Source organism: Haemaphysalis longicornis, unplaced genomic scaffold, assembly GCF_048455015.1.
Source record: "Haemaphysalis longicornis isolate Haplotype H1 unplaced genomic scaffold, Haemaphysalis longicornis Haplotype H1 scaffold_5, whole genome shotgun sequence".
Lineage (NCBI taxonomy): Eukaryota > Metazoa > Arthropoda > Arachnida > Ixodida > Ixodidae > Haemaphysalis > Haemaphysalis longicornis.
The window spans coordinates 82,184,322-82,212,054 of NW_027526385.1; the positions used below are offsets into that span (position 1 = coordinate 82,184,322).

A 27,733-nucleotide genomic window follows, 5' to 3' on the forward strand; every position below is an offset into this window, starting at 1 on the left:
GTCGCGAAAAAAGAGGAGTAGAATGTGATTCAAAATGAAACGCCTGACCTTATGCTCTCTAAAGGGCAGTTGGCTTAGCCCGCAGGTACCTTCATCTCGGGAAAGGCTTAGGCTGGGGTTAGACTGTTGCTGCAACTGTTGTAATAACCTTCAAAAATGATGTCATTTTACGTCTCAGCCAACCGAACTGCGTAACATGCCATTTTGTTACGTCCATAGATCACAATATGGCATTTGCGTCGGTAGTCCGAACATTGCCTTACCGCCTTGTTTTGGCGCTTGTAGGCGTCTTGTTTGACCGAGATAGCTGTTACGTTACCGGCACCTTGCAATATAGTGTGCTAGCTTGCTGGACGATTATAAGTTGCAAAAACAGGCAATGCTTTCGCAATCACTATATTGTAAAAAGAGCTCACGTGGCCTCGCAGGTTCCTGCTTTTCGAATTTATCTACGTCATGGCACTTCTTGCTATTAATTTATCTCCACCTCCATTTTTACACCAACCACGCGTTCTGTTGTTGCGTCGACATTCCTAGTCCACATCCTCTCCAGGAGCGGTTCGCGATGGCGTATCTTGGACGCAGAAATGGTTCCTGCTTACTTTAATCTACAAAATTCTCGTTCTCCCTCTCAGTTCATGATAGGCGCGAATTCACCATAAACGGTAATGTACAAGCAGGTCGACTGCATTTTGTTTTGTTTGAGCAGTGCAGAGCAGACGTTTTATTCTTTAAAATACACCTCAGCATGTTCTGGACGGCGCTGTGATGCGCATACGCAGTGATGTAATCCTGTCGACTGCGCCAATTAAATCGGCGCTAACGCAGCCGAATCAGAAGATAGCTTCTCCGATGACAACAAAGCTGAAAAAGACATCTGATTCTTTAAGCCTTGATAACGTTTCGGCAGGTATAGATATTGTTGCGCATGCGCTGTGACATGATCCTGTCGACTGTGCCACTGAAGTCTGCGCAAGCACAGCCCAGTGATAAGATGGCTGCTCCCAGGACAATGGACCTTTTCCACTCCAAGAACAACACTAGTAGCGGCGAATACGGAAATCACAATTGGTGGCTCTTTCGGCCACGATTGCTGGTGACGCTCTCGTACAATATTGCTAATCGCGGGGCGCGCCCGTAGTTATAGCGAAGAGGCGGGCTTTGCACGAACATCGCGCTTCGCTTTTTCAGCTTCATGCGCAGACGCCGCTCTTTGGGTGCACTCTTGACGAAGTTTAGCACATTTGGCCATGCCAATGATTGTTCGTGAAATGACTTAGCACTTTCGCAGTGGCCCTGGAATGTCAAGCAGAACCTTTTGAAGTTCGCCCCGGCGCGCCCACGGCATCCGTACAAAGCGGCAATTGCGATAAGAGCGAGCCACCAAAAGTAATGGCGGCGCCTGCAAGCGCATGCGCAGATAATGCTCGTAGAAAAGGTCCATTAAGGTGAAAAGAATTAGACTTTTAAATTCTTTAAACACAAATAACATCCTAGCATATTCTGGACTGCGCTCCACATGCGCAGATAAATCATCCTGTCGACTGCGCCAGTTAAATCGTGGCTGCAGCACGGCGCAATGATAAACTCGATTGTTTTAGTACTAAGATGCTGGAAACGTCTTTTCATTCTTTAACCCCTAATAAAATCTCGAATGCTTAGAACTGTGCCACGCATGCGCGCCAACAAAATCAGAGCAAGCTAGAAAAGCCCAATGACAAAGTGGCAGCTTCCAGGACAAGGAAGCTGAAAAGGTATTTTCATTCTGTAACCATGGGTAACATATTGGCCTCCTCTGGATTGTATTGCGCGTGCGCAGCTACATCTTCCTGCTGACCACACCAGTAACGTCGGAGCTATGTTTCACTAGATAAGGTTACAGAGTATCGGCACTCTTCTCTCTCATTGTGCCGTGCCGCCGCCATGATCATTGGTCAATTTGCATCACGGGACATTTGTTTGCACTGCCACAGTTCATGGGCGCCGCCATTTTGTTGTTTATGCGATTTGAGGCGATCAACTGGGGTAGTGTCAGCTTGTCCTCCCTGCTCTGCGGCTGCGCGCGCCTGACGTCGTTCCGAACACGTATCAAACGCGTGTAGCATCATTTCAGGAGCAGAAGTCTGTCTGAATATACCGTTTTGCTGCAGTTTTGGCAGTGTTGTTAACCAAAGACCCCGTCGAAGTTAGCGGCGAGACCACAGATGCGGCAATCTCTCAACACTGACAAACACTAAAGTGGCCGCCGTTGCTGACTTGCGCGCCTCAGTGGCGGTACTCTGATACCTTTTCTCGTGACACTAGTCGGAGCTAGGCTAGCGAATCCCAATGATAAGACGGCTGCCCCAAGGACCGCTATGTTGAAAAAATTAAAGCCGTTCCACTCAACGTGAAAGCTGTCGTAAATGCAGAGCAGTGATTCGCCATAACTGCCTGTGGCACCGTTATCCGCTTACTGCTACTACCCATCACGCTCTTCGCCTCCCTATCTCACTTCTCTCTTGATGAATTGAACGGAGGTTTGCCGAAAGCAGTTCAAATTTCCCGCCTTCGCAGTGCTCGCGCGCCCCCTGCCTGGAACGAACAGCGCGAGCGGTTCTCGCACGTGCCGGCACCTTACTGCGCAGTCCACAACGCGTTGTTTTTGGCGGTCCCATCTCCCCGTGAGGGGCACTCGAGTAAATGCGTCGCATAGGGGGTGTGTGTATTGCGTTAACGTTTAGTGTTTGGGGAGTTAATGGTAGTGAATGCGTTGTATCAGCAGCTTCTTGACGTAGTTTGAATGAGTCAAGGATATAAGGCGCGTTCGTAGCCTCCCATTCTGTGTCGGCTTTGTGGCGCAGTGGGTAGAGCACCATGTACATTGCGTTCCGCCCGCAGGGTCGAGGGATCGAAACCAGGCGCCGGATAGTATTTTTTTTTATATCGTGTAGGGGGAGGGGTGCGGACTACGACTACGGACGTCAACGCGGGTGACATCGTGAGTTACTGAAATGATCTGCATTTAAAACGTCCGGCGGCGACTGACTCACCGATGACTCCGGCCAGCGCGGGCAGAATGAGTCCGAGGGAGATGAGGCACTTCATCCTCCTCCTGCGCGCCCTGGCGCTAGCGGCGGCTGCAGCGCTGCCCGCGGCTCCCTTGACGAGGGGCGCCTGCGGCCGGTAGGCGGCGCTGTGGACGCTGCTCGAGCCGGAGCCCCCGCTCGACGAGCAACTGGGGTTGCCGCCCTGCGGGTGCTGCACCGACGAGGGCTGGTGGTGGTGGTGCGGGTGCGGGTGCGAGTGGTGGCCCGTCACGGAGGCCGGGTGGGCGGCCAGGTGGTGCGCCGCGGCCAGGTGGTGGTGCAGGTGGTGCGAAGGGTGCCGGCTGGGCAGCGGTCGCCCTCCCAGAAACGCCCGGTCTGCGCGAGACAAAAGGGAAACACCGGCGTCACTCATCACGGCCCCTTTCTCGATTGGGGGCGAAAATCGCTGTATACGAGTCGTGAGTGTCTGAAGCCACATGTATTGCATAATAATCGCTTCGGTTGTCCCGCAAAATGCTCAATCTGTGCGCGAATATAAGCCGTGGTCCTCATCATCGACACCCTTCTGAAGTCCACTTCAAATCAAAGGCCTTTCCTGCAGACTTCCAATCGCTCGTATCCTGTCTGACTGTAGACTACCTCTTTGCTCCTAAATTTTTTTTCTTCCCCCTACTAAGCTGTAGTTCTACTCAGCTTCTTACCCTGTGCCTTGTCATCCAAACTGCTACATTTGTAGTCCACCACTTATCGGTCCTCTGTTTGACTTATCCAGCCCATTTCTACGTTCTACCCTTAAATTGAGCATTCGTTTGCCTAATAAACACCCCATCCTACTATCCCGCGGGGTGTTCGAAGACGTTTCGGGCTGCGTAGTCACAGTGATGCGCCCCATGGCGTCCTGACTAGAAGACTGCTCTCGAATTTCATCAAAGAACGAGATGCTTGACTAGCCCCAGAGAAACATTTGTCCGTACGAATGTGTACACATACGTCACAATGTTCCGCCTTCACAGCTTTATCCCAATACACTCTGGTTACGGTGAATCGGCTAAGGTACTGAGGATTGTTGGGACATGGGCCACTGCCACAAGTTCCTTATGAGTATTGTTCATGCCACTAGGAAGAAGTTCCTTAGTGGGAGGACTCCGTCTTAGGATATGGCGTGTACACGGTTCCAGGAGGGAAAATATCTTGCGTAATTACGTCGATGTGCATCACCGTGACAACCATCATCGTGGAACAAAGTGCGCGAAAAAGGATGGCACTAACAGAAAATAGATACTTCTTTCTGCACTGTGAGGTGTCTTCTTCCTGTTCATCCCGTCCTTTATTGCGCATTTTGTCCCATCGTGTCAAAAGACCAAGAATCCCACCAGTTCACTTTGATGAACCATCATCATGACCAAAATTGTATCTCCTTAAATATATCTCCTTAAATATAAGAGAATAGGAGAAGGATCACGGCGGGGATCATGACAGGCAGCGGGGATCATCCTGCTCCTCAATAACGGAGGGAAGAAAGGAGTGAAGTCGCATTCCCGAGAGGGATAGATAAGGAGGTAGTAGTATTAGTGTTGCTTTTAATGAGAATTCGTCTATCATAAGGTTATTGTGGACGTGGTAAAAGGGGAGAGGAGGTCCGCAATCACAGCGCCAGAAAGCTAAGCTGTGTTTGTTAACGGCGTTTATATGTTCAGCACTACTGACTCCTTGGGTTTGTTGGTCGTGTTTCAGTCGAGACAACTCTTGCGCCTAAATCCAGTCAAGATTTGATTATGGGACACATTGAACAGTAATCGGTTATTCCTGAAAGAAGGTGCGTCTATATGTCATGTGGGTTACCCTCATGCCTATCAAACTAGATACGAATGAATCTGGACCTTTAACTGTATAAGAAACGTTAAAGAAAAATTGGCTCCAATCCACGCCGTGAAGGTGGTTGGACTGCGAAGCTGTGAACGACACCAACAACGATTACCCATGCGACGTCACTTGAATTCACACACGTGGTTCTACAAAAAGTGCAACTAGAGACAAGTAAAGGTACTTAACCCCGGCCCTGATTACCTCACAAAGACATTCACCACTGCTTTGTTATCAGTGCGATCAGACGGAAATTTTCACTTCTCACTGTAGAATCAGCCTTTGCTAATGTTAAATCAATGCTTGATTCATGAATAACGGTTGGCTGAGTTGTACTGGTGAAGCACACGAGTGCAAACTCTTCCATGACGAATTGCATGAACCACTTGTTTTGCATTTTTGAGGTATTCACATTAAAGTCCCCGGCAATGATCACGGCTGTGGTGTGATCAATCGTCAGTAAGGAGAAGTACGTGCGTTCGCAAGGAGCACTCCATGTTAGATTTGGACATATTCGCTGAGGTATACACCGTGAAAATTAAGATTCCATCGCTTGTATTCACAGAAAACACATCACCGCAGACGACTTGAATCATTCGCATTATTCGCAGATGCCGTTATCATACATGACGCGGTTGGGCTTCGCACGAGGCGTTTTAATGAGCGCAGGTGGCAGACCCACAGCTGTGCTCGTTGAGTACACCGTCTGTCTCCCCGTATCCTTGTGCGGGCGTAGCTTAGTCGGTAAGACGACGGGCTCTCGCTCCGTTACTCTATTCGGGTCCAGGTTCGAGTCCTGGTGGTGCCAGGAATTCCCATTTTAGCCTGGCGTTTTGTGCCGACAACGCCACGAAAATTTCCTCGGCTGGCAGAGGTATACTGCTTCGCAGTAGAAAATTACCACCCCTTCCTAAATAAGGTTGAGAGAAATTTAGAAGTTTTTAACATCAAAACTGCTTCAAAAGTGCGTCAAAATCTTCGCTAAAAGTGCATTTACTCGATCGTCAAACCATCAAAGACCGATGTCGCAAACGAAGAACGAACCCATATGCGACTATTTTTCGCGCACTGAGTAAACGCATCTACCAACGATCTAAACGTGTACGGATACCTGGTTTGCGCGATGGAGGTGTACTATTGTACTCCTCCTCCATGATCGATGCGTGCACCGTCTTATCTAGAACCGTTCTTTTTTCGCGATTTTCAAGTAACCGTTTTGGCACAATGGAATCCCGGTTTGACGCACGCGTTGCTTGCGTGTCCAGAGATCTTCTCAGAGCTTTTCGGTCGACCAACCGGTCTATAGGGAAATGCATTAGTTTATTGACAGGACGCGGTCGGTCCCGTTAAGATAGCTTTCGCTTTAATAAATGAAACGAAAACTTTGTTTCAGTCGATAATTAAGCGATTACTGCGATGCTTGTAAGGGAAGAACGAACGGCAATAGTTTAGGTTTTCGTTATGCATTCCCTGCACCCGACGATGATGATGATGATGAAGACGAGCTAATAACAGTGAGAACTCGCAACTAATTACCTGCAACAAAACCCAAAGTCTGAGACTAATGCTGAATCGGACGAGTACCCGTTGAGAGAAATCACGTGCAGAGAGTCGAAGGACAGCTTAGAGAATTGTCCTGTTTCACCTTCTCAAAGACACCTCTTCACGGCAGCGTAATCTACGAAATCTCCACTATGTTCACTGACAATCTTTCAGCTCGTTCACACAATGTACAAGTAGTAAGTTATAGAGCGATTGGCGCTATTTTTGAATCATTGAGTGAAAAAACTGACAGATATTAACAAAAAACCCTTTTAAATATAGCTACGGTTACTGGCGTAAAGGTGAACATGTATTAAAAATAAGGAAGTTGCCGGCTACGACGAACCTGTTCTTGAAATCATTTGTTTTTGAAACTATTAAAGAGTGGGAAAGGTTGTTTAAAATGCAAGTGTGCTGTAAAAACGAAGAGTTGTGGTTCTGACGCCGTAAGTTCTTCTGTAACGTTTTCAAGAAATGCGGTGAAACCAATTAGTGAATAATAACTTGAAACATCAAAGGCAGGTGTAGTAATGTTAAAAGGAAAAGGACAGATAATTGCATTTTCTGTTGTTGTACTTTTCCTGGCAGTGCTGTAAGATAAGCAGGTCGCCGCACAATGCTGCAATTCTTTTACAGCCCCTTCTTCAGTTAACAGACACTACAGAATCAGTTCTACGGCACAGTCGCTAACGAAATCTAGTTAACGGATAATTGCCCCTGCGTTTCCAAACTTTCCTTCTTTCCTGATTGGCTTGGCTTGTCCCGGTTGTCTCTTTTTTCAGGTTCGTAGGATCAACCAGGAAAAAAGAGCCGAAGCCCTGCTGTGTATATCTAGAGGAACCTTCCGCGCTTCCTCGGGCCGGCACAAAACGTCTGCTCTCGGTGCAAGTGGTGTGCAGTCGTCGGGCAGGCCGGGGGAGCGAAGCGCGAGGGAGGGAGGGCGAAGTAGTGCGATGCATCCACGATCACGAAAGCTGCGGGCGTGCTCTGGCCCGCGCTCACCCCAGCGTGACTTCGCCACTCGGCTCGCACGCGACTGGAAAGGTGGTTCTCGGGGGTGGGCGAGCATGACGGCCGTGCGCGCGTCTTCTGTAGGCGCAAAACACTACCTGCCCGCCACCTTGCCGGGACGGACGAACACCTCCCAGGCGACGAGGCCCCGAGCCAACGGCATCGTCGTTAAAAACTACGTCATCGTTTCCCCCCGACTTGCTGGACGAGTTCGAGTGACGTCATCAGTATTGACGCCATCAGTAGTGACGTCATCAGTAGTGACGAAGGCTGTGAAAGTGTCGTGACTCGTGAGAGACGAGTACTGGGGCGGGCCTTGTCGCTTCAGCTGTAGCCTGCTGACGCGTTCGCTATCCACCTAGATGAATTCTCCCGTCTCAGTGCCACCAATGCATCGCGCACGGACGCGTGCACTAAAGGGATCTACAAAAGCGATGGATGAGTGCTTATCGGAGCATCAAAAGGGGCTTTTAAAGAAGCACTTTCCTTATGCAGCACGCGAGAAGGAGATCAAGACACGAGTCGCTTTCGCTGAGAGAGGCTGGCACAAGCGAAACTGGTTAGTTCTTCGAAAGGAGTCGTGTGAACGCGTTGACGGCGAATCCCACACACTTGTACGATGTGGACTGTAGTGGCGGATATGGTGGCCCGTGTATTTTTCACCGTCGTCTTGTTCGCACTGTACGCGATGTGTCAGGGGCACGTGACTAATAGGCTCTCAGCCAGGTGCAGCGAATGGCATTGGCTGCTGTGGTTGTGTACTGCGTCCAGTAACGTCAGTGAAGGTGTAGTAAAGGAGATACATGCACTTGTCAGCTGCACGCATGCACGCCGTTACATATTCACGCCGAGAAGGCTGTGCACCCGCCGCGGTGGCTCAGTGGCTAAGGCGTTGCGCTGCTGAGCACGAGGTCGCGGGTTCGATTCCCGGCAGCAGCAGCCGCTTTTCTGATGGAGGAGAAAAGCAAAAACGCCCATGTGTACGAGATTTCGGCGCACGTTAAAGATCCCCAGGTGGTCAAAATTAATCCGGAGCCCTCCACTACGGCGCGCCTCATCGCCTGCGCTGCGTCGGCGCGTTAAAATCCTACAATCAATCAATCAACGAGAAGGCTGTGAAAACATTGGCGGTTACAGGTTCCTCACATACTGCAAAATCACTGCATTTTCTTGGAGTTATTAACTCCAGTCTTCAGCTTGAAGTTCCAAAGGAACACGCATGTCTTTGATTCGCTAAACGCGTGATTTGTGGAGGGTTCGCGGGAAGCCCAAAACCGACTGCCATAGCTTACCACGTGCACACTGTATAGCGCACCCGTACGTTTTGAAAGCGACAGCTTTTTTGGAGGCCAACTCTGCAGGAAAATTCTGCTCATACTGTCGACATGTCTTCTATCGACTCCACCAAAATAAAAATAAAAAGTCCCGGGTCATCTCCAGTAACGTGAAACCTGGGGAGGCGCGAAGCATGCAGTGTATAAGTGTGTTATTGGTGCCTTGGCGTTTTTGCCGACGGAGATGAAACAATTGGGGTGTACAGGTATGCAGCTTTGCTGTAAAAGCCTCTTGTCTTTCAAGCACGAAGCTCGACGAACTCCCGAGTACCTTTCGCGCACCGCTCACGCCGACGCCGGCGGGGCCTAGTCCCGAAGACGTCGTGAACGTGGGTGGGATGTGGAGAATCTGCGCATCCCGACCTCCCACTCCCTGCTGGCCATAAATAAAGCCTTTCTCTCTCTCTCTCTCTCTCTCTCTCGAGCGCGAGGTGTAAACGAATGTCCCGGTGTTGTTTTAGTACGCGTTACGTTCTAGCGCGAGGCGTAAAGCGAGTTTTCCGGTGTTTTAGTACCGTGACTACACGAGACGACGATTACGACGACGACGACAGGAGACGCCAAGAGCCCCTAAGGGGCTTCGCCCCTCAAAAATAGTAAAGCCGCATTTCTTCTTTCTTCTCAACGAACTACTTCGGACAGTGGTAACTTACGCGGGATGCTATTGCTTATGCCTACATCACTCTATACGATTGCGATGTCTTGCTAGGGGTTGTCGCTGTGGCTGAACGCTTTCGGCCCTACGAAAAAAGCGCTGCCCGCGAACTCCGCAGCTGCTGAACACGGTGACCCTTCCACGTCATCTGCGACCGCATGGTAGGGAATTACCTATGGTGCGCTGTTCACAGGATTTGTAACTATCACCCAGACAGCAGAAAACCTAATTGCCACCGCCAAACACCAACGCGGCCTTACTTTATGTGTGTGTCATCTTGGACAGAAAACTCGGTGCGGGCTCATGAGTCACTTTCCCCGGAACACCGCATACCATCAAAGAGATTGGGGAATGTAGACAAAAGTCAGGTATATATTGTTAAACATGCGATAACTAACACATCCCTGTCTGCATCCGTAGTCGACAATACCCAGCTTGTTACTTAACCACGCAAGGTGCTGCAAGTAAACAGACTCCTTCCCCTCTATCCCCGCCCACAAAGCAATCGTAAAAGGACTGCAAAGCCGTTGGTCCGGAATTTGTGGGCTGAGATAGTGGTTGAATCCATCGATGGATTGTGGGGTTTAACGCCGACGCTACACAGGCGATGAGGCGTGCCGTATTGGAGGGCTCCGGATTAATTTTGACCACCTGGGGATGTTTAACGTGCACCGAAATCTCGAACACACGAGAGTTTCCGCTTTTCGCTTACTTCTCAAAAGCAGCCTTCACGGCCGGGAATCGAACCCGCGTCCTTGTGCTCAGCCGCACAACGCCATAGCCACATAGCCACCGCGGCGGGTCTGATGAAATCCACTAAAGGGACCCTGCAACACTTCTTTCGACTTTTTTTGAAATCTTAAATGCTCTCAGAACGTAGTCAGCCAACGCACCCAGTACTTAGATTAGGGGGTCGCAAAGTACCTCAACCAAAAATTACTGCTCTAGGCCCATCAGGTTACTTGTAAACTCGCTCAAAAGATTTTTCTCTCTTTCCCGGTCTTGAAGTTCTTCGACGGCTCAAATTACGTCATTAAGGCACTGTAGTGGCTTCTGGCCGGTTTTCCTTCGGTTGCAGCAATGAACGCTTTTTGATAGCCACTTAAAAAGACAGCCACAAAAAACAAAGCAGAAACGGAAGGCGTATCTGGTACGACGAACAAGTCACGCAGTGCAGCTCCGTGCTGGCGATAACTATAGCTTGAGCAGTGCTTCCAGACGCGAAGGAAAGAGTGAAAGCGTTTATCGAAAGTGTTGCAGGGTCTCTTTCACGGCAGAAGTAACGCCCCAACGGGAAGCAGCGTATCATTGACGAAGTGACCGAAAGTAGTGTCGTTTTCTGTGCTGCAACGCGTCCACTGCCGGTGACGCTGTCAACCATGGCGTCAATGCAGTGCAGTGAAGCTGCAGCGAGGCAGAACTAGTGGTAACAGCGGCTGAGGGAAAACTCGACTCCTCTCCTGCCATCAGGACTCTCCTCTTGCCATCGGCTGGAGCTGCACAGCCGCAGCTAATTTCGCAAACTGAACTACACAGGAAGGAGTAACGTTTTTTTTTTGTAGATTATTCCACCTTGGGTCATTAAACTACAATTAATACTCGCGAGGCTGCATTAATAACCGTATTTACCCTTCGCCATTTTGACGCGACTTCGTAGACATCTTTTAAACCATGCACGCACCAAATCTTGTAGCCGCAAGAGCCTAGGGACAAAAATGACCAATTTATGTTGCAGAAAGGTAACTTGTTTCCGGAACGTGTTATGAAAAAGGTTGAGGGACGCTGTGTAACACGTGAAAACAGAGCAGTGTTTAATATCCCATTGCAAAAAGAAGTAAGTACCCTCTGGATGGGCACCTGCTTGGGAATGTCATGATCGAAATGACTGTAGTCCTGTGGAGCACGGCGAGGTTTAAAAAAAGGGCTGCCGCCTCTTCCCGGAATTTGATAGTCAGAAATACTAGAGGGAAATTTTGTGTTGGCGTCTAGGCGAACCACGCTTTAATCAACGCGGCATGGCGACATCGCTGGCGAGTGTTCCATTCTTACTTCGCTTGGCTCGTGCACAAGTTTGACAAACGCTGCCTGTGACTCCAAAAAGAAAATGTTGTTGTTGTAATACGATTATATTTTGTCTTATCATAATAAAGTAGAATTACAAATAGAGCATATCGCGAATTTTTTTAAAGCCTTAAGCAACATCAACAAAGCGGCAAAAAAATGTTGGTTTTGTACATGGTTTTTGTAGTGTGCCACATCGTCTGCTCTCTTGATATCAATGATTTCAGAGCAACTCAGTATTTTATTTTCCCCAAGGAATTTACACGGTGAGATCAGTTCGGGACTGCCCTTAAACTGTTGAGAAGTGCTCAGGACTGGAAAATAAACAGACAACTTGCCAAAACGGTGGCTTCCTCAAGTATCGTAAAGCGCTGTTGGAATGCCCGCCATTGTGCTCACTCGTTTCTGCATGCTCTAGCTTATTCCAATAAAACACGCGCCCGGAAACACCAGCATATCACCCAACTCACTAGTAAGTCAATAGTCCTTTGAGAACGTTATCATCACATTGAGAAAGGCGCACAGATTTGAGCTATTTGCATGGAGGGTACACCGCAAAAGAAAAATGGCCATCCCGAGCCCTAGGAAGCCACGTTGCAAGCCAGTCCAAGTAAGAATAGAATACGTCCCCGCGGTCCCATGATGGCACATCACTCCAGTGAAGGGTTTTTCTCCATTGCGTCGTGGTATAAAGTTCCATGCACCCCTGCCCACCTATCAACCATGGTGAGTTACGCAGCACGTAATCGAATATACGACGACGACGACGACGACGACGACGATGATGATGATGATTATGTTAGAATGCAGGAATTTATAGTTGTAAAATTGGTGTATCATTCTGCTTGCAAGTGTCAGAAGATCCGATATATGATATTGGTCAACGGCTTCTTGACAAGTTCCAGTCAAAATACCCAAACCTTTACGTTTGGGTCCTTATCTGTAGCTCGCATTTTTCTTTTGTATTGGCAGTGGACAAATTCTATTGCTAGCCAGTTTCGCCGCGGGTAAAAGCAATGGTTGACAGTTATAACTGTCAACTGTATTGTTACAACTGTATTGTTATCAACCATTGTTATAACTGTCAACCATTGTTGGCATGGGTGCAGCTTCAACCATCAATACTGCTATCGCAATTGTGCCGATGATGGTAATGATGATGATGATTAAAGAGACACGTCATTGTAAACTCACTCCTTAATACAATCGTCTGCACCCCTACAGAACCAGCTTTATAGCCGTCAATCCAACCGGTGGTGTAGTTTGTCAGTGGATATTCGGGATTGAGAAAACTACGGAAACCGGAAATGGGGTGAAAACCGTGGTTGTTTTTGACAGGAAAGAGCAAGAGCTCCTGATTTAACACTTACATGAAGCTGTTTCGCAACCTTAAGAACGATGAAAATGTTGAATAAGGTTTCGGGGGAACCAAACTCGAACAAAATCCAAGATAATTTTATTGGTATTTTTCAATAATAACTTATTCTGCGAACGGCCGCTTACGGTCACCCACTTCTGTGTACGCGAACGATACATCTCTTTTCCAATTACAATTTTTCTTGGGAAAATACGTGCTACGCTTCCAGCAGTACAGAAGTGAAATATGAAATATCAAATTTCAGGCACTGCAGGGCTGCTTTGGAAAGTTGTGTCTGCAACATAATCTGCTGGCTTCGTGGAAGACGTCTGCAATACGTTACTGATCAATAAAACGCTTATACCAGCGTCACTAACCTTAACGACCGCCTTTTCGTTGAATTAAAAATACCAAATGTTATAGATATTTATTAATTTATTATACATCTGGTGTCCTACGCAAGTATTGCGCTTTTTATTGAGGCTTAAAACACAAAAACGCGCCTGTGCCCAATGACAGTTTAACGCTTTGCCATACCTAAAGAAAAAAATGAACCTGGAAACTCAAATTTTTACGGAACATTCAACCTATATACTAAATCTCATAGCTGTACAAAGTATGATTCGCTCACCCTATAAGCAAATACGCACACTAGACAAAGAAATAGACAAGCAGAAATGGTTATGCAATAATTGGTGCACTTCCACAAGCTTTTCCGGGAATACACAACTTATTATGTAAATATCTTTCGCAGTGTCTCAAAATTTCCCTAGTGTTTGAGGGACACGGCTTTGCGCCCGATGTCACAACAAGGACGGGAAATGCTCTGCGTATACAATCTGCTTTTAACTCATCCATTTTGTTTGCGCTTTATCAAAAAGGGCATTTGCAGGGACGAACGCAACGGATGGCCCACCTGTTGCGGTCGTGAACCGTAAAAGTGTGCCTTGCCGTTCATTCCGCAAGTTACTTAGTAGTTTGAAAGGTAAGGTAAACTAAGTGCACCCTAGTTACGACAAAATTACTTTAATCGAATTCTCGCTTTATTGGAAATTTCTCACTGGCCTTAACTGCAGTGCACGAAAAACAAATCATCGCCGCTTTGAACGAAATACCGTTTTTAACAAAGAAAGTATTCTGCGCACAACGCTTTGTAACAACGAAACTTTACTGTTCCCCAGCGCCATGGCTGACATTAATACGTTATGACAAGTGATTGGTCAATTATTACAACGTTGATTGATTGATTTGATTTGATTTGATTTGATTTGATTTGATTTGTTTGATTTATTGATTCCTCAAAGGTCCCATCGGGACATTAAATGAGGGGTGGGCATGACACGGCACTTGAAAGAAGGGTAACAACATGGTAACGGCAACAGACGATGTACAGTAATTATGGCGGCACTTCTATATAATGGGTGTGTATGATACGGTTGTCCTACCCCCGATTGATTGATTGATTGATTGATTGATTGATTGATTGATTGATTGATTGATTGATTGATTGATTGATTGATTGATTGATTGATTGATTGATTGATTGATTGATTGATTTATCGATCGATCGATCGATCGATCACGCGTCGTGGGCTTAAGTCCCAACCTAAGTGGTCATATTCGTGGCGTCGTCTGTAAAAGAACCACGTGGCGCATATCACCACAACGACAGAACGAGATGGTATCGAGATGGTATCGTCAGCGTACCGGTGCGTGAGCGGTAGCGCACTTTCCCACGGCTGACGGGTGCGCCGCGGTTACACGCAGCCCAGATTCCCTCCGTCATCGCACACGCCAGTTCCAGTTCCCACAGCTGGGCCCCAGAGCCCATAATTACAGCGGCGCAAGGGGCTATAGATAGATTTGAGAGCATACGTGTAATGGGTCCCAGCGATGGTCAAGGGCGGTGATACCATACTGCACGGCGATGTCTTTTTTTCCCTCATTTTATTTATACATTTGTCCTGTCTGCTCCGCTTTGTCCAGGCCTTATTCGCCTTCAAAGTTTCGTAAATAGTGCGGATCATTTTGTATTATCCGCACGGCTTGAGATATGTGGATCCTCACAGTATTACTTTACTCTGTAAAATTGCCTCCGCGCACATCTTTCTCGCGTCTCCTTGAGCTTCCATGCTGTCGTGCTTCTGGAAACGCGATGAAATGGGATCGGCTGCTGTTAATGAATCTTAAGATTTCAGTTTGAACTATCAAGAACAATAAAGGCCGCACACCTTTCCTTTGTGAGTGTGCCCTGGATGAATGGCAGTTAGGCTATTTCATTGGGCTGTGCATGTCTGACGCCGAGCTAATAGCTGGGCTGGTTCGTGGTAGTTTGCAATGACCATTTTTTTAGGGGCTGGTGCTGTTGGCGTCTCCTGTCGTCGTCGTCGTAATCGTCGTCGTAATCGTCGTCGTAATCGTCGTCGTAATCGTCACGGCACTAAAACACCGGAAAAGTCGTTTAAGCCGCGCGCTAGAACGTAACGCGTCCAGAAAACACTGGGACACCCGTTTACGCATCGCGCTGGAGAGCTTCGGGCTTCAAAGACAAGAGACTTTTACAGCAAAGCTGTATAGTACCCCCCAATGGTTTCATCTCCGTTGACAAAAACGCCAAGGCCCCACGAATATACACTTATACACTGCATGCTTCGCCTCTCCCCAGGTTTCACGTTAGTAAAGATGGCACGGGATTTTTTTTTTGTTTGTTTTTATGCACCCCGCACACACCTGCTCCATCGAACCATGACCTTCAAATGAGCTGCGGTGTTGTTTTTCGGGAGTATTCGGCACGACAGTTGGGATTTCGGGCTCCCAAGAGCAAAACAAACGGTAGATTTAAACACCAAAAATTTTAATGGTCTCTTTATGAAATAATTCGTTAAATGTTTCCGTAGGTCAGTTTACGTATCATCACTGCATTCAAAATAAGCAAGCATGAGGTGGGGACCTATACTGAGGTCATATAGCGAACTAACCTGAACAAATGTCGTAAGCTGTGACAAACAGTCATGTGCTGAAACTCTCTTGTATGCATTACACATTTAAAAAAAACTGTGCAAATGCGAAGACAGGTGCCCTCAGTTCGTAACCTTAAATTTTTTTTTCGTCCGTACTATGAAAGCCTTGTGTGAGTCGCGATAATAGTTGAAGAATTTTGACGCGTTTGTAGTTCGTATGCGGATTTTTAAGAACCCATACTCCAGGTTTCTTGCTCAAAAGTCCGACCCATCAGAAACCTAGCAAAACCATCACATGAAAGTGCTACGTTGCATAGAGAAATCAAGTCGACTTGCGTATGAACACCGTAAAGATACTTCACAAAACTCTCAACAGTTTTTGCGTCATTGCTTGCCAGAAATTACTGCCCATACATTTAAAGATAATAGCTTCAATGCCTTCTGAATTTGGCAGCCGAACTCGCAAAAACTGAATCTTCTCTGAAAGCAAGCTTTGATTCTCATTATTAGCTTCGCGAAAATACTTTGCGTTTCACTAAATAACTCCAGGATGATCACTTCCAAAAGAAATTCGGCACACGTTAAAGATCCCTAGGTGGCCAAAATTAATCCGGAGCCCTTCACTACGGCGCCCCTCATCGCCTGCGTAGCGTCGGCGCGTTAAACCTCATAATCAAATCAAAAGAAATCAAATTAAATCAAATCATAAATCTAAAAGAACTGCGATTTTTAACCACGTTGCAATACAATAGCTAGGCAGCCATGCAACCATTCAACATTGTCAATGAACCACTGCCCGAAGTATTGAACTTCAGAAGGAACACTGAGCGTGATTCATACCATGAGAAACATATTGGGCGAATGAACAAATGATGTGGTGCAGGCGTCATTCCGCAAACACTCCCAAGTAATGAAGCATGCCAGCAAGTCCCAACTTCAAGATCCGATTCTTTCTGTTAACATCATCTTTGCAGTACGTTTTGCAGTTGGGTTTGTCCTCGTAATCATGACGCTCACTTGAATATATAAGTTTCACCCGAACCATCTTTGTCCCCCGGCTCTTTTTTTCCTAACGAAAGTTTCATTTCGGGATAGCGGTAAGGTCCCATGTTTCTGCCAGCAGTCCAATGTGGGAAATACGCATTCCTTGCACACTTCCCATTGTAGTGACAAAGGCATGCTACTCTTCATTATTCGTAAGCGCTTCCACTCTATGATATCTCCCTGCTTAATGTGTTGATTCAGATCTGCACCCGGAATTTGCGATTGAACCTACCTCCTCCAGAACTTCCCTCTTTATGCTGCAGGAAAGTTTTGTTGCTTAGCAGAGCAACCAACCATTTGACGGCAGTTTTGTCGTTCCGGTCATAGAAAGATAATATGTGGCATCCTCCCATGCGTAGCTCAGTAACCTCGGCGTCAAACAGGTGTTCTAATCAGAGCAATTTCGAAGTCCTTGTGTAGTGTGCCCTTTTGCAGAAAGAATAGTATTAGTCTAGTCATTTTGATATTCTTGCTAGACAAACCGTCGTAGCATCAATGTCGGTATTGTACGTGATAAAATCAGAGCACAGATGTTGGTTTTTTCAGCTACATCGACAGGAGTTTTGCATATTTTATCTCAGTTGTAAACAAGAAAGAGTAAATAAGACCACGAGGGACGCCCCTTTTTGCCATATCCGCTCTGAAGCTGCGCATGACTTACAAATGAGAATAGCCTAATTGCATCGAGAATTACGACTGTTACTCGCAACCTTGATTCAATCCTTTAAGCGGTGTTTTTGATCAGCGTTCACATTGAACTGGTGCTGTGTGAAGTAAAAGTAAGCACCTGAACGAGTGTTGTTTTTGCTTTGTCGGATACGCTTTTTGGGCAGTGTCGCATGAGTCACCCCATGGTACTGCTTTGTAAGTTGCCGCGGAGATTATGGCAACATTATATTTTTTACCATGAGGCAAGTAAAGCTTTTTTTTTTTCGCCAACACGCCTAAAGACAGAGCTCGAAATAACTGGGAAAGCATGTGAGTAAAACTAAAATACCACATATATGTGAACAGCTGTTATAATGACAAACGCAACGTTAGGCTTAACTTCCCTGGCAACTGGTACTGTTCTTTCATTATAAGTGTCACTTGGTTGTAAAAATACTACAAAATTGTATTAGAAGCATTCTACACCCAGCATACCATACGCTCAACGCTCTTCACATCGATACCCCGTACAAGTTACTATTTGACCTGATAGCAGGTTACATGATCTTACAGAAGCCCTGCGGTGTGACAAACAATAGATCGATATTTCTGGAAATATTATGATGCCATAATGAAAATTCAGGTTAATAAAAATTTGGAGCATTCCGGGTGGTTAGAAGCAATGTATGCCTGTGACGCGTCGCTATCGCCATTGACATCACAGCCGCCTTACTATCGGCGCCATATCGAAACCATTCATGCATAAGAATGAATCAAGTCCTCACCAGGTGTTGCCGAATGTGCACTAGCCACTGTTGACGCCGATGGTAGCGATCGAACTGACGTCACTGTTCTGTATTGGCCGACCACAATGCATCGAAGAAATTGTCACCTCGGTTCCGGTTAAGCCCAAAGTTGCCAGCAGCACGCAGTATTATCTCGTAAGCGCTCTCAAAAGCACCCGCATTTGCACTACGAGCGACTGTAGATAAATCACCTTAAAGTTAACACCGAAGAAGGGGCAGTCGACGACAGGAGTCCGATAAAGAGGACGCCTGCTGGCTCGGAGGAGCTGACCTGTGCAGACGACGCGTAGCAGACGACGCGGTGAGGATAGCAGACGACGGTCAACCCCAGCACCCGAAAATCTCAGTTCCCGTTATAAAAGTGAAAGCTTGGCTGTGCCCGCTCTGGTTCGAGGGTATCTGGGGGGGAGAGAGGCCGGCTCAAACGGAGTGGTATTTCCCCTTTGCCTCGCTCTTTCCTTTTGCTGCAACGCTTATTTGCTTGTTTCTGCGCTTCGCTACGCCACACGTGCGCACTGGACAAGAAAAGGCGCCTGCAGCTTTCGGTTCCTCGTACGAAAAGCCCAGCCGAGTTCGAATCGGGGACAAAGCATGCCTCGCACGCAGAGGCAACAGGTGAAAGCCCTCTTAAGAAGCTCTCCGACGCGTTCGGTCCGGCGGGATAAAAATACAAACATGGCGGCCGGCGAGCGCCTCTTCTCCCCCCTCGCCCTCTTCTCGGTCTGTACCTCCTCATCATCCCGCGACTTGCTCTAGACGACGAAACATAAAAGACAAGAAAAGGTCATTGAGAGAAACCTTCTCGACGGGTGGGCGAGCAAGCCGAGGAGGCGGCGGGAATAACGGTCGATACGAAACTTCGGCGGGGTGGGTGAGAGGATGTGTGCCGCCGGCAGACGACCATGGAAAGGCCGACCCGAAACGAGATCTTGTAACGGTCGTCTGCTCTGCTTTGCCCTCTTCAATTTACGATCGTCTGCTTTGATTTTTCGTCTGCTCTGACGCCTTCGCCTCAAGTGACACTTGATACTTGTAATATGTGGCGTCCATTCGTCCGCTCAAATTAGCTGTCGCTTTCTGCGTCAATCTTACGTGGCTGGAAGCGGCAAGAAAATGAAAGCAGCAATGCAAGCAGGGGCTTGGCACACTGACTCATCTAAGCAGTACATGCACAGAAGGATGGATCCCAACGGTTTGCTTACATGAGCCGATGGATTGCCCGTTTTTGCTGCCCAGCAAACCCTCGGGGGTTGTCAACTAAGTGTGTTTATCGCGCAGGCGAAAAGGACGGGAACACGCTGTGACGAGCACGCGACACATGTATGGAGCGCGATTTTTCGATGGTAGTTGGGCGTGTTCGTTCCCGAACGGTCTGTCAGGGTTCGTTTGGCGCTACAAATGTCGTCTGAAGTCTGAAAGTGGGCCCCAAAGACTCGGATCAGCCGCCATTGAAGTTTGCTACAGAAGAAGCAAAACTATATCGAAGGAGAAAAAGGGAATCAACGTAGTTTGACTTTTGGGGTGCGCACTTGTTCTGAATTTTTTTTTTCATTTTTGTTGTTATTTTCTTATAGAAGGCTGTGGCGGCAATGATCACATAAATGAGAACTTGCGACGCCGGTGATCCTTTTTTTCTATTTTGAAGACGATAGTCTTTCTTGGGGTGCATAAACGCGAAAATTTTGGTCTGTCTGTCTGTCTGTCTGTCTGTCTGTCTGTCTGTCTGTCTGTCTGTCTGTCTGTCTGTCCCTCAATTGGAACAGCGTCACTGTTGGGTGGGCTTTAGAGGACAGGTGGTTACGTGGCAGCCAGCGGCGGCAAAAGACTATCGTCTTTCGACGGTATGTGCAACGAAGAGAGCAGATGCGCGGCCAAATTTGCTCTGTATTTTCTTCTCTTTTCTCTATTTTCTTTTCGTTTCCCCAACTGGACGTGCCAAAGAGGATAGTTGGTATCCGGGCCATTCGTGACAGAGATAAACGCTCAGCCCCACGACGGCCGCTCTGCGGGGGCCCCGGCTAACCTCTGCCTGACTCGCCTGCAGACGATACACTTTACGCCGTGCCGCTTGAGCAAACTTTCCGCCCAAAATTGTCCGTTGCCTGCGAAGCGCCCCGCATTGCAGCTTCTTGTGCTACATCCGGGTCTCTGGACTGAAGCGATATCTTGTGGGCCCCTTGATCAGCTTCAAAGATCGGGGTGTCGGCGGCGCGGTCGGATACTGAGAACTCGCGGAACCAGTCGGTGTTCTCTTAATGCGTGTAGCTGAGGCAACGATGCGAGCCAGATGTTTGCGCCGTTTGCACTGGTTTAGCACACTCCGTTTATAAACGGCGTCTTGTTTGATTGAAGGCGTCGATTCAGTGAAGCGGATTGCAACAGCCCCAATACAACGACATCTCACCTATTATGAGTGGCGTGAAACGAGCGAACGTCACAGCATGTCTATTAGGACAACTGAATTCCACCTATTACAAAATTCGGTTTATAATTATTATCAACTATATAAACAAAATAAGTTATGTGAACAAAATATAAATATATCTTGTTGCTTGATACCATGACTCCCCTTTGCATTGGATCACCACCCTTTATTGCAGCACTGAGCTGTTTTATTTGTATTATTTTGTATAATTTTGAGCTGCAGTGGTGTTGGTGTGTGTCGTGCGCAGTAGCTCTACGGGCCCAATCAGGCGATCATACGCGTCGCCTCTCACCTATGAGCCGCTGTATTGTAGATTATTGTTGTCGACGAATAAATAAATAAACAAAATAAAACATTTTGTGCGCCATCGTTAGGTATGTTATATGTGAGCTTGACTAAATCGTCTGTACTGCATCTGAGTGTGCAACCGCTTTTAGTTCTTAATTAGGTTCGAGAATTTGCCTCACCAGATTTTTTTGCTTGTATTATGCGCCATTTCTTGCTGGGAAGAAAGCCCAGCGGCAAGCCGTGCCAAGGTGCTTTCATCCCATCGCAAGTACGTTTAGTATAACCTCAGACATCTCTCATCTGCCTCAACTTTCCACTTTTTTCTAGCCCGTCTTCCAACCCGCCTTTCAGGACATTTCTCAGGTGTTCCACTTAATATTCTTCGAGACTGTACTTAGACTTCTCTTTGCTTGACGCAATGTGGCCGATATATGTCTCGATGGCGGCTTGCACTTATCTTTTAACCCGTCTCCCTGACCTTTGAGAACATTTCTCTGGTGTTCCACTCAATATTAATCACGACTGTATATAGCCTTTTCTTTGCTGGTGACACAGTGGCTGATACGTGACTCTGTCGTGGCTTGGACTACCTTTGAAGACGAAGGGGAGAAGTAGGACACGTGAAACTCGCTGGGCTTGAGATACTCCATTAAAAGATTACTCGCCCCAAAGGCTCGGTGGCTAATGCATTGTGCTGCCGAGCCCAAAGACGCGGATTCAGAACCACCCGCGGCGGCTACTTTAGTGATGAAGGCCAAAAACGAAAACGCCTATGTGTCGAGATTTAGGATATCATTTTAAGATATCAAAAAAAGTTGAAAGAAGTGTTGCAGGGCCCCTTTAATGGATTCCATCAGACCCGACGTGGGGGCTAAGTGGCTATGGCGTTGTGCTGCTCAGCACAAGGACGTGGGTTCGATTCCCGGCCGTGAAGCCTGCTTTTGAGAAGTATGGTTGGTCGTGCTTTTGAGATGTAAGTGAAAAGCGCAAACGCCCGTGTGTTCGAGATTTCGGCGTACGTTAAAGAACCCCAGGTGGTCAAAATTAATCCGGAGCCCTCCAACACGGCGCGCCTCATATCCCAGGTGCAGCTTCGGCGCATTAAGCCCCGCAATCAATCAATCAATCAATCAATCAATCAATCAATCAATCAATCAATCAATCAATCAATCAATCAATCATGAATGAAAAATATTGCCGTTTCGTTTTAAGCATTCTCCACCCCAACTGCGTCCCTGTACGGCCCACAACGCGTATATGTGCGCACGCACTGCACTTTCGACGATGCGGGCGTTGCCCTTGCAAAAAAGCCAACGCTGCATCCAGTTTGAGACCGTCGGGGTTATAGGCCTTATGCAAAATCTGCTGCCCTCTCGCGGCCACCGCGAGCGCGACCGCCATGTTCAAGGGCTCAACTGGAAAGCGGAGCATCGAACTGCAGCGAGTTCCCGGCGATCTATCGTTTCCTGTCGTCCAGGATGCCTACATACTGTTGTGTGCCATGTTGCACACAAAATGGGAACAAGGATGCTCAAGGGGCAAAGGTAAGAGTGCTAGAAGTCAAAGTATTAATGTTAATTGCGTGTCGCGCGCGCGTGTGTGCGTGCCGCGCGTGCGTGTCGCGCGCGCAGCGAATCGTATCCGTGTAAAATTCGTTCATGTAACAATGACCACAACAAATTATGTCCGTGTGATATGAAAGGGGTCACCAAAGAACTGCCTGCTTGTCTCAATATGCCAGAATTACCTCGCGCTAACGCAGCGGCGATTGCGGACTATACTACTTCGGTGATCGGCGCGAACGCGACCTCGCGCTAACGCAGCGGCGATTGCGGACTACTACTTCGGTGATCGGAGCGAACGCGATCGAAGCTATAAAAAGAATTACAGCGAATGCTGAATGGAACGGCCAGCGCTCGTGCGTGTAATACTGATAAATTGGCGTTCGTGCTTGCTGGTCCGGTGTTTGAAATTATTTGATCCCTCAGAAGGCAGGAGTGTCAACTGGCTTGAACATAGAGGGTGCAACCGCTGTGTTTACATGCTTTGCGAGTTCAAGGCGAACGTCGCTGCTACAGTTCATGTCCGGACGTACTTTATGTACTGTTTGAAAGATTCCGTTTTTTACATTCTCACAACGAAGAGAAGTTTGCACGCGATGTAAGCATTCTGCGTTCACACCAAATGCAGGGCAAAATGAGTTCGAGTGGTCGCGTGAACGAACTCCGTGCCGAACACGAACCATCGCTTGATCCGCGATTTTTCTTGCCATGAATGACGATTATCTGGCCAAAAGCACACGCAAAAAAAAAAAAAAAACGCTGCGCAAGAAAAGATGCCTTTCTAACGAAAAAAGATACATGGAAAAAGACGCAGTTTAGGTACATTTATTGTATGCCTTCGTTCTGCAATTAGCGCAATAAATGATTATTGAGCATTTTCAGTGCATAATTGAGGAGGTAGAACGAAGGGGAGGAGGGGGTAGCTGTAAGGAGGGGGGCAAGAATTCCTAGTATTTATTTTTCATTCAAAACGCTTCCATCAATCGAAAATTTACTCTGCACCGGGCTGCAGCATTGCAGTGCTATTTGATTTCTTAAAAACGGGATTTTTTTTTTTTTTTTTTGCGAGCGACCCAGGATTGCTGTTACAAAAACAAGCGCAAAGTTGAATCGCGGAAGAGCGAGCATTCGTCAATGTTTTTTCGCTTTCATAAGGACGATTTACCGCACTGTTTGTTGCAAAACACGATACCCCAGCGCTACTTGAACAAACAAGAGTCGTGAGCCAAATATTTATTGCATAAAATAAACGCACAAGAAGTGAAACGGAACACGCGTGTTGCGGCTGCCCGAGCGACTGATTTTTCAAAACTTCGATTTGCGTGCGGCATCATTGATGGCTCGGTAAGCTTTAGAATGTAATTCATTCGAGGCACCGTTAAAGAACTTCTGCGCAAACTCAAAAGCACATACAAATAACAACAAACCAAGAGTACTTAACCGGCGCACCGTTTCGTCTTGATCGTCGGCAGGCAAACGTACGATTCGGTGGCGAACTTGTAACTGCGCTCCTGCTGCCGTTGCGATTGCGTTTTGGACGCGTAATATGTCTCCGCGAAGCCGGACGGGAACCGGGGCAACGCAGACAAGTCCACACACCATTCCTCAGTCATTATAACGTGCGACAACACAGCACGAGACGTGCAGCGAGTCACCAAGAAGCGATAACACGCACGCGCAGCACCTTGTAGCACACGTATTCCCGACCGGCGCTATCCTTAAACATGGCGTCGAAGCGAGGGTTCGATTTGGCTGCGACAGAGGGCAGCACTTTTGCATAAGGCCTATATTTGGTCCGCGTTGGGGGAATCCCCGGACAGGCTGACGCAGTCCTGTATAAACCAAGCGCACGTCCACACGTACGCTTCTTTGTTTTTGCACAGTTGCTCAAGCACCCCAAAGGTGGTTTACACTGACATCATTGAGGTCGCTACTGCAATAAAATCAGGGCAAGAGCCAGCCTGTATGTCTGACGTCATTTAAAGTTGCCATAGGAGAAAGTCCGCGGGAATACTTAAATATGGTGATTCAGATCCAAGTTTGGGATTTAGGCCGCCGATATCAAGCACACAGTTGGCGTTTGAGGAGCGCATGAGGTGCCAGATATTTTACAGGTCGTTACAAGTTGAGCGCATCTACAAGCTCGTCAAGTGACGTCTTGAAGAAGAGCCGTGCATGCATAGGCGATATCCATGAGTGTACAGTCTAGTCCACTTATAACAATATATAAGTGCCAAGGAAATCCCATTGTTATAACCGATAATTGTTATAAGCGGGTTGCGAATAAAAAGACGTAACAGAGCTCAAAACATTTTATTCGCATGCCAGCAAGGGGATACTGCTACTAATTTGCGGAGAAGAAGCCACGGTCGATCACCTTTGTTTGCCGCGTGTGAAGCTAGCGCAAATCTTTTCCAAGAGCGTCTACAGGTGCTTCACCTCGCTTAGGTAAATGTCCTTGGCGGAAACAAAGCCTCCGAAGGACTGTGTCACGCATTGGGCCTTCTACGAAGACACTACCTGAGTAAGCTGCGCAACCGCGTCATTAGAGTTATCACTGTTGCACTTTTGGTGCACAATATCACCGGATTCAATCGTTATATCCGATATCGTGCACTGGAGCATTGTAATAAGCGGTTTATTTCACCATAGAAAGAATACAAAAGTTGACGGTGCCATAGCTGTTCATCGTTATATCCGATATATTGTTATAAACGGCATCGTTATAAGTGGACTCGACTGTACTATGTATGACGTTCGCTCACTCTTGAGGGCGGCAAATGTTACGAAGGAACGTGCGAATCGTCCGGCGACGAGGATGACGATTTCGACGGGGAGGGTAACCAGGAGGGCAACTGCGAAGGGGATGACGACTAGAGTTTCAGTTTAGACCAGCGTCCTTATAACTTGTTAAGAACGCCTCTTCTCTGGGGAGACGGGTTCGTTGGTACATTATTTATACCTGTAGCTATACGGGTCTCTCAAATGACAGGGTAGTCGACGGTCTTTGAAACTCTCGGTGGAGCTCTAGTCATTGGCTCAAAATACACGTGACTTGGCGGCATTCCCTGCGCACTATGTGGAGAGTACAGTTGCCAGTTGACTTCATAAACGATGCGTTCGAGGGCCTGACAGGGGCCTCAGTCAATTTACGAAATATTGCAGCACACGAACCACTAAAATTGTCACTGTGGTCGTGAAACCGCTATCGCGCATTTCCGTTCGAAGCATCCTACTGGTCTGGTCAGTCAACACTGACGTCTGCACAGCTTTTGAAGAGGAGAGGACTTCTTGCGCCACCTAAAGGGGAAACTTTGGCGTGTCTGTCTGTCTGTGTGTCTGTCTGTGTGTCTGTCTGTGTGTCTGTCTGTCTTTCAGGCATTCTGTCTGTCTTTCAGGCATTCTGTCTTTCCGGCTGTCGATCTGTCTGTCTATCTGCCTTTCTTTCCATCTGTCTATCTGCCTTTCTTTCCATCTGTCTGTCTGTCTGTCTGTCTGTCTGTCTGTCTGTCTGTCTGTCTGCCTTTCTTTCCGTCTGTCTGTCTGTCTGTCTGTCTGTCTGTCTGTCTGTCTGTCTGTCTGTCTGTCTGTCTGTCTGTCTGTCTGTCTGTCTGTCTTTCCGTCTGCTTGTATGTCCGTCGACCACCGTCCTAAAAAAAATCCGGTGAAAGAGGGCTTTGATGCGAAACACAGATACGCCAGAACATTCCAAACTTCTAACGCTGCAATCATGTCTCCCAATTCCACGCTAATCAGTGCAAAGGAAACCTCAGGCATACTTCCGGCAAAATATAAATACATACATCCGATAGTGCCAGGGCTCGTCTAATTAGAATACGCGTTGGCGTGATTCTTACAATAGAAAATGATAGAAACACAGACACATTAAAACGTTGTCTAAGACAGGCGAGATAAAAGCAAACACTAAAACAAAGTATACGTCGGCTCAAGCTGCTCCAAGCGCAACAGAAACAAAGGTCCTACGTTCACACTGCTCGTGCGAACGCGGTAAAATTGAATTGGGCCATTGGATTTATTACCGCGGACCGAGAGGGTAGGGTAGGGTAGTGAGGGATCGGGAGGGCAGACAAGAGAGGGATTTGAGTTCCAGGGATGGCGACGGAAGAATATCATCTTTAGTTAGACGACATTAGCAGCGAAGCAAGCCGATAGACGGCCAATATTGATTGGCTTGTCGGCCACAAACGCGGCGACTTCTGCTGGGGTAATTGATGCCCTGATGAACTTATAAACCAGCAAATTCCTAAATCGATAAGCTTATAGAGACGGGATTGATTGATTGTGGGGTTTAACGCGCCGACGCAACGCAGGCGATGAGGCGCGTCGTAGTGGAGGTCTCCGGATTACTTTTGGCCACCTGGGGATCTTTAACGTGAGCCGACTAGAGACTGGAGCTTCAGCTACGGCTCCGGCAGCGCATAGTAGTGTCTCATACAACCATTTTCCCTTCGAAGCAGTTGCGTGTGGTTGGATTCAGTTCACGCTTCTGTCGTGACTTTTACCAGCCGGATCTTATTTTTCGCCGTAAAATCCCGAATAACATTATCAACGCACCGCTGCGTCCAGACAGGAGGAACCTTACGATCCTGCGGGCGCGTGCGCGGAGGTACAAACGACAAGTGCGCAAGATCATGAATGACAATGCGTTCCTCACGAACACGGAAGGTTTTCTCCGTTGGTTCACTCTGCTCTCTTTTTTTATGCCTTCCGTAGGAACTTTATTCGGGTATGCGGGCGTTTTGTACCCGGTTCCTTTATGCATCTTGCACAATGGCCCTTTCGACGCTAAAGTGTGTCAATGCGCGCAGCCGCACGTGTTATTCTGTCGGCCCTTTTCTCTCCTCGTCACTCGTAGGCGCATGCACATTTTTAGCCTCTTTTTTTCTTTTTTTACGGAGGGTTTGTTGTTTGCGGCTCATAGAATCGAAGCGTCTAAATATAATCAAACTGCCGTAAGCACTCGATTCGTGCAGCAAAGGACGTGCACTGACATTCACCGTGTGTGCTGTAAACAAAATGCTGAATTCAAACCAGAGTGATGGTGTTCACCGAAATATATAACCATTCGAACCACGATCTGGAGCCGACGAACTTATTTCGCCATCTATAAGAGTGCCGCCCGCTTAA

At 47.5% G+C, this 27,733-nt stretch overlaps 1 protein-coding gene across 1 annotated transcript in view; it reads right to left on the minus strand.

Annotated features, from left to right (window-relative positions):
* The window catches only part of LOC144139793 (uncharacterized), a 144,246-nt gene that overhangs the window by 59,796 nt on the left and 56,717 nt on the right, over positions 1 to 27,733 (minus strand). Inside the window, exon 3 of the mRNA XM_077672049.1 lies at positions 3,033 to 3,404. Coding sequence (XP_077528175.1) covers positions 3,033 to 3,404 — 372 coding nt within the window. The remainder of the gene's footprint in view (positions 1 to 3,032; positions 3,405 to 27,733) is intronic.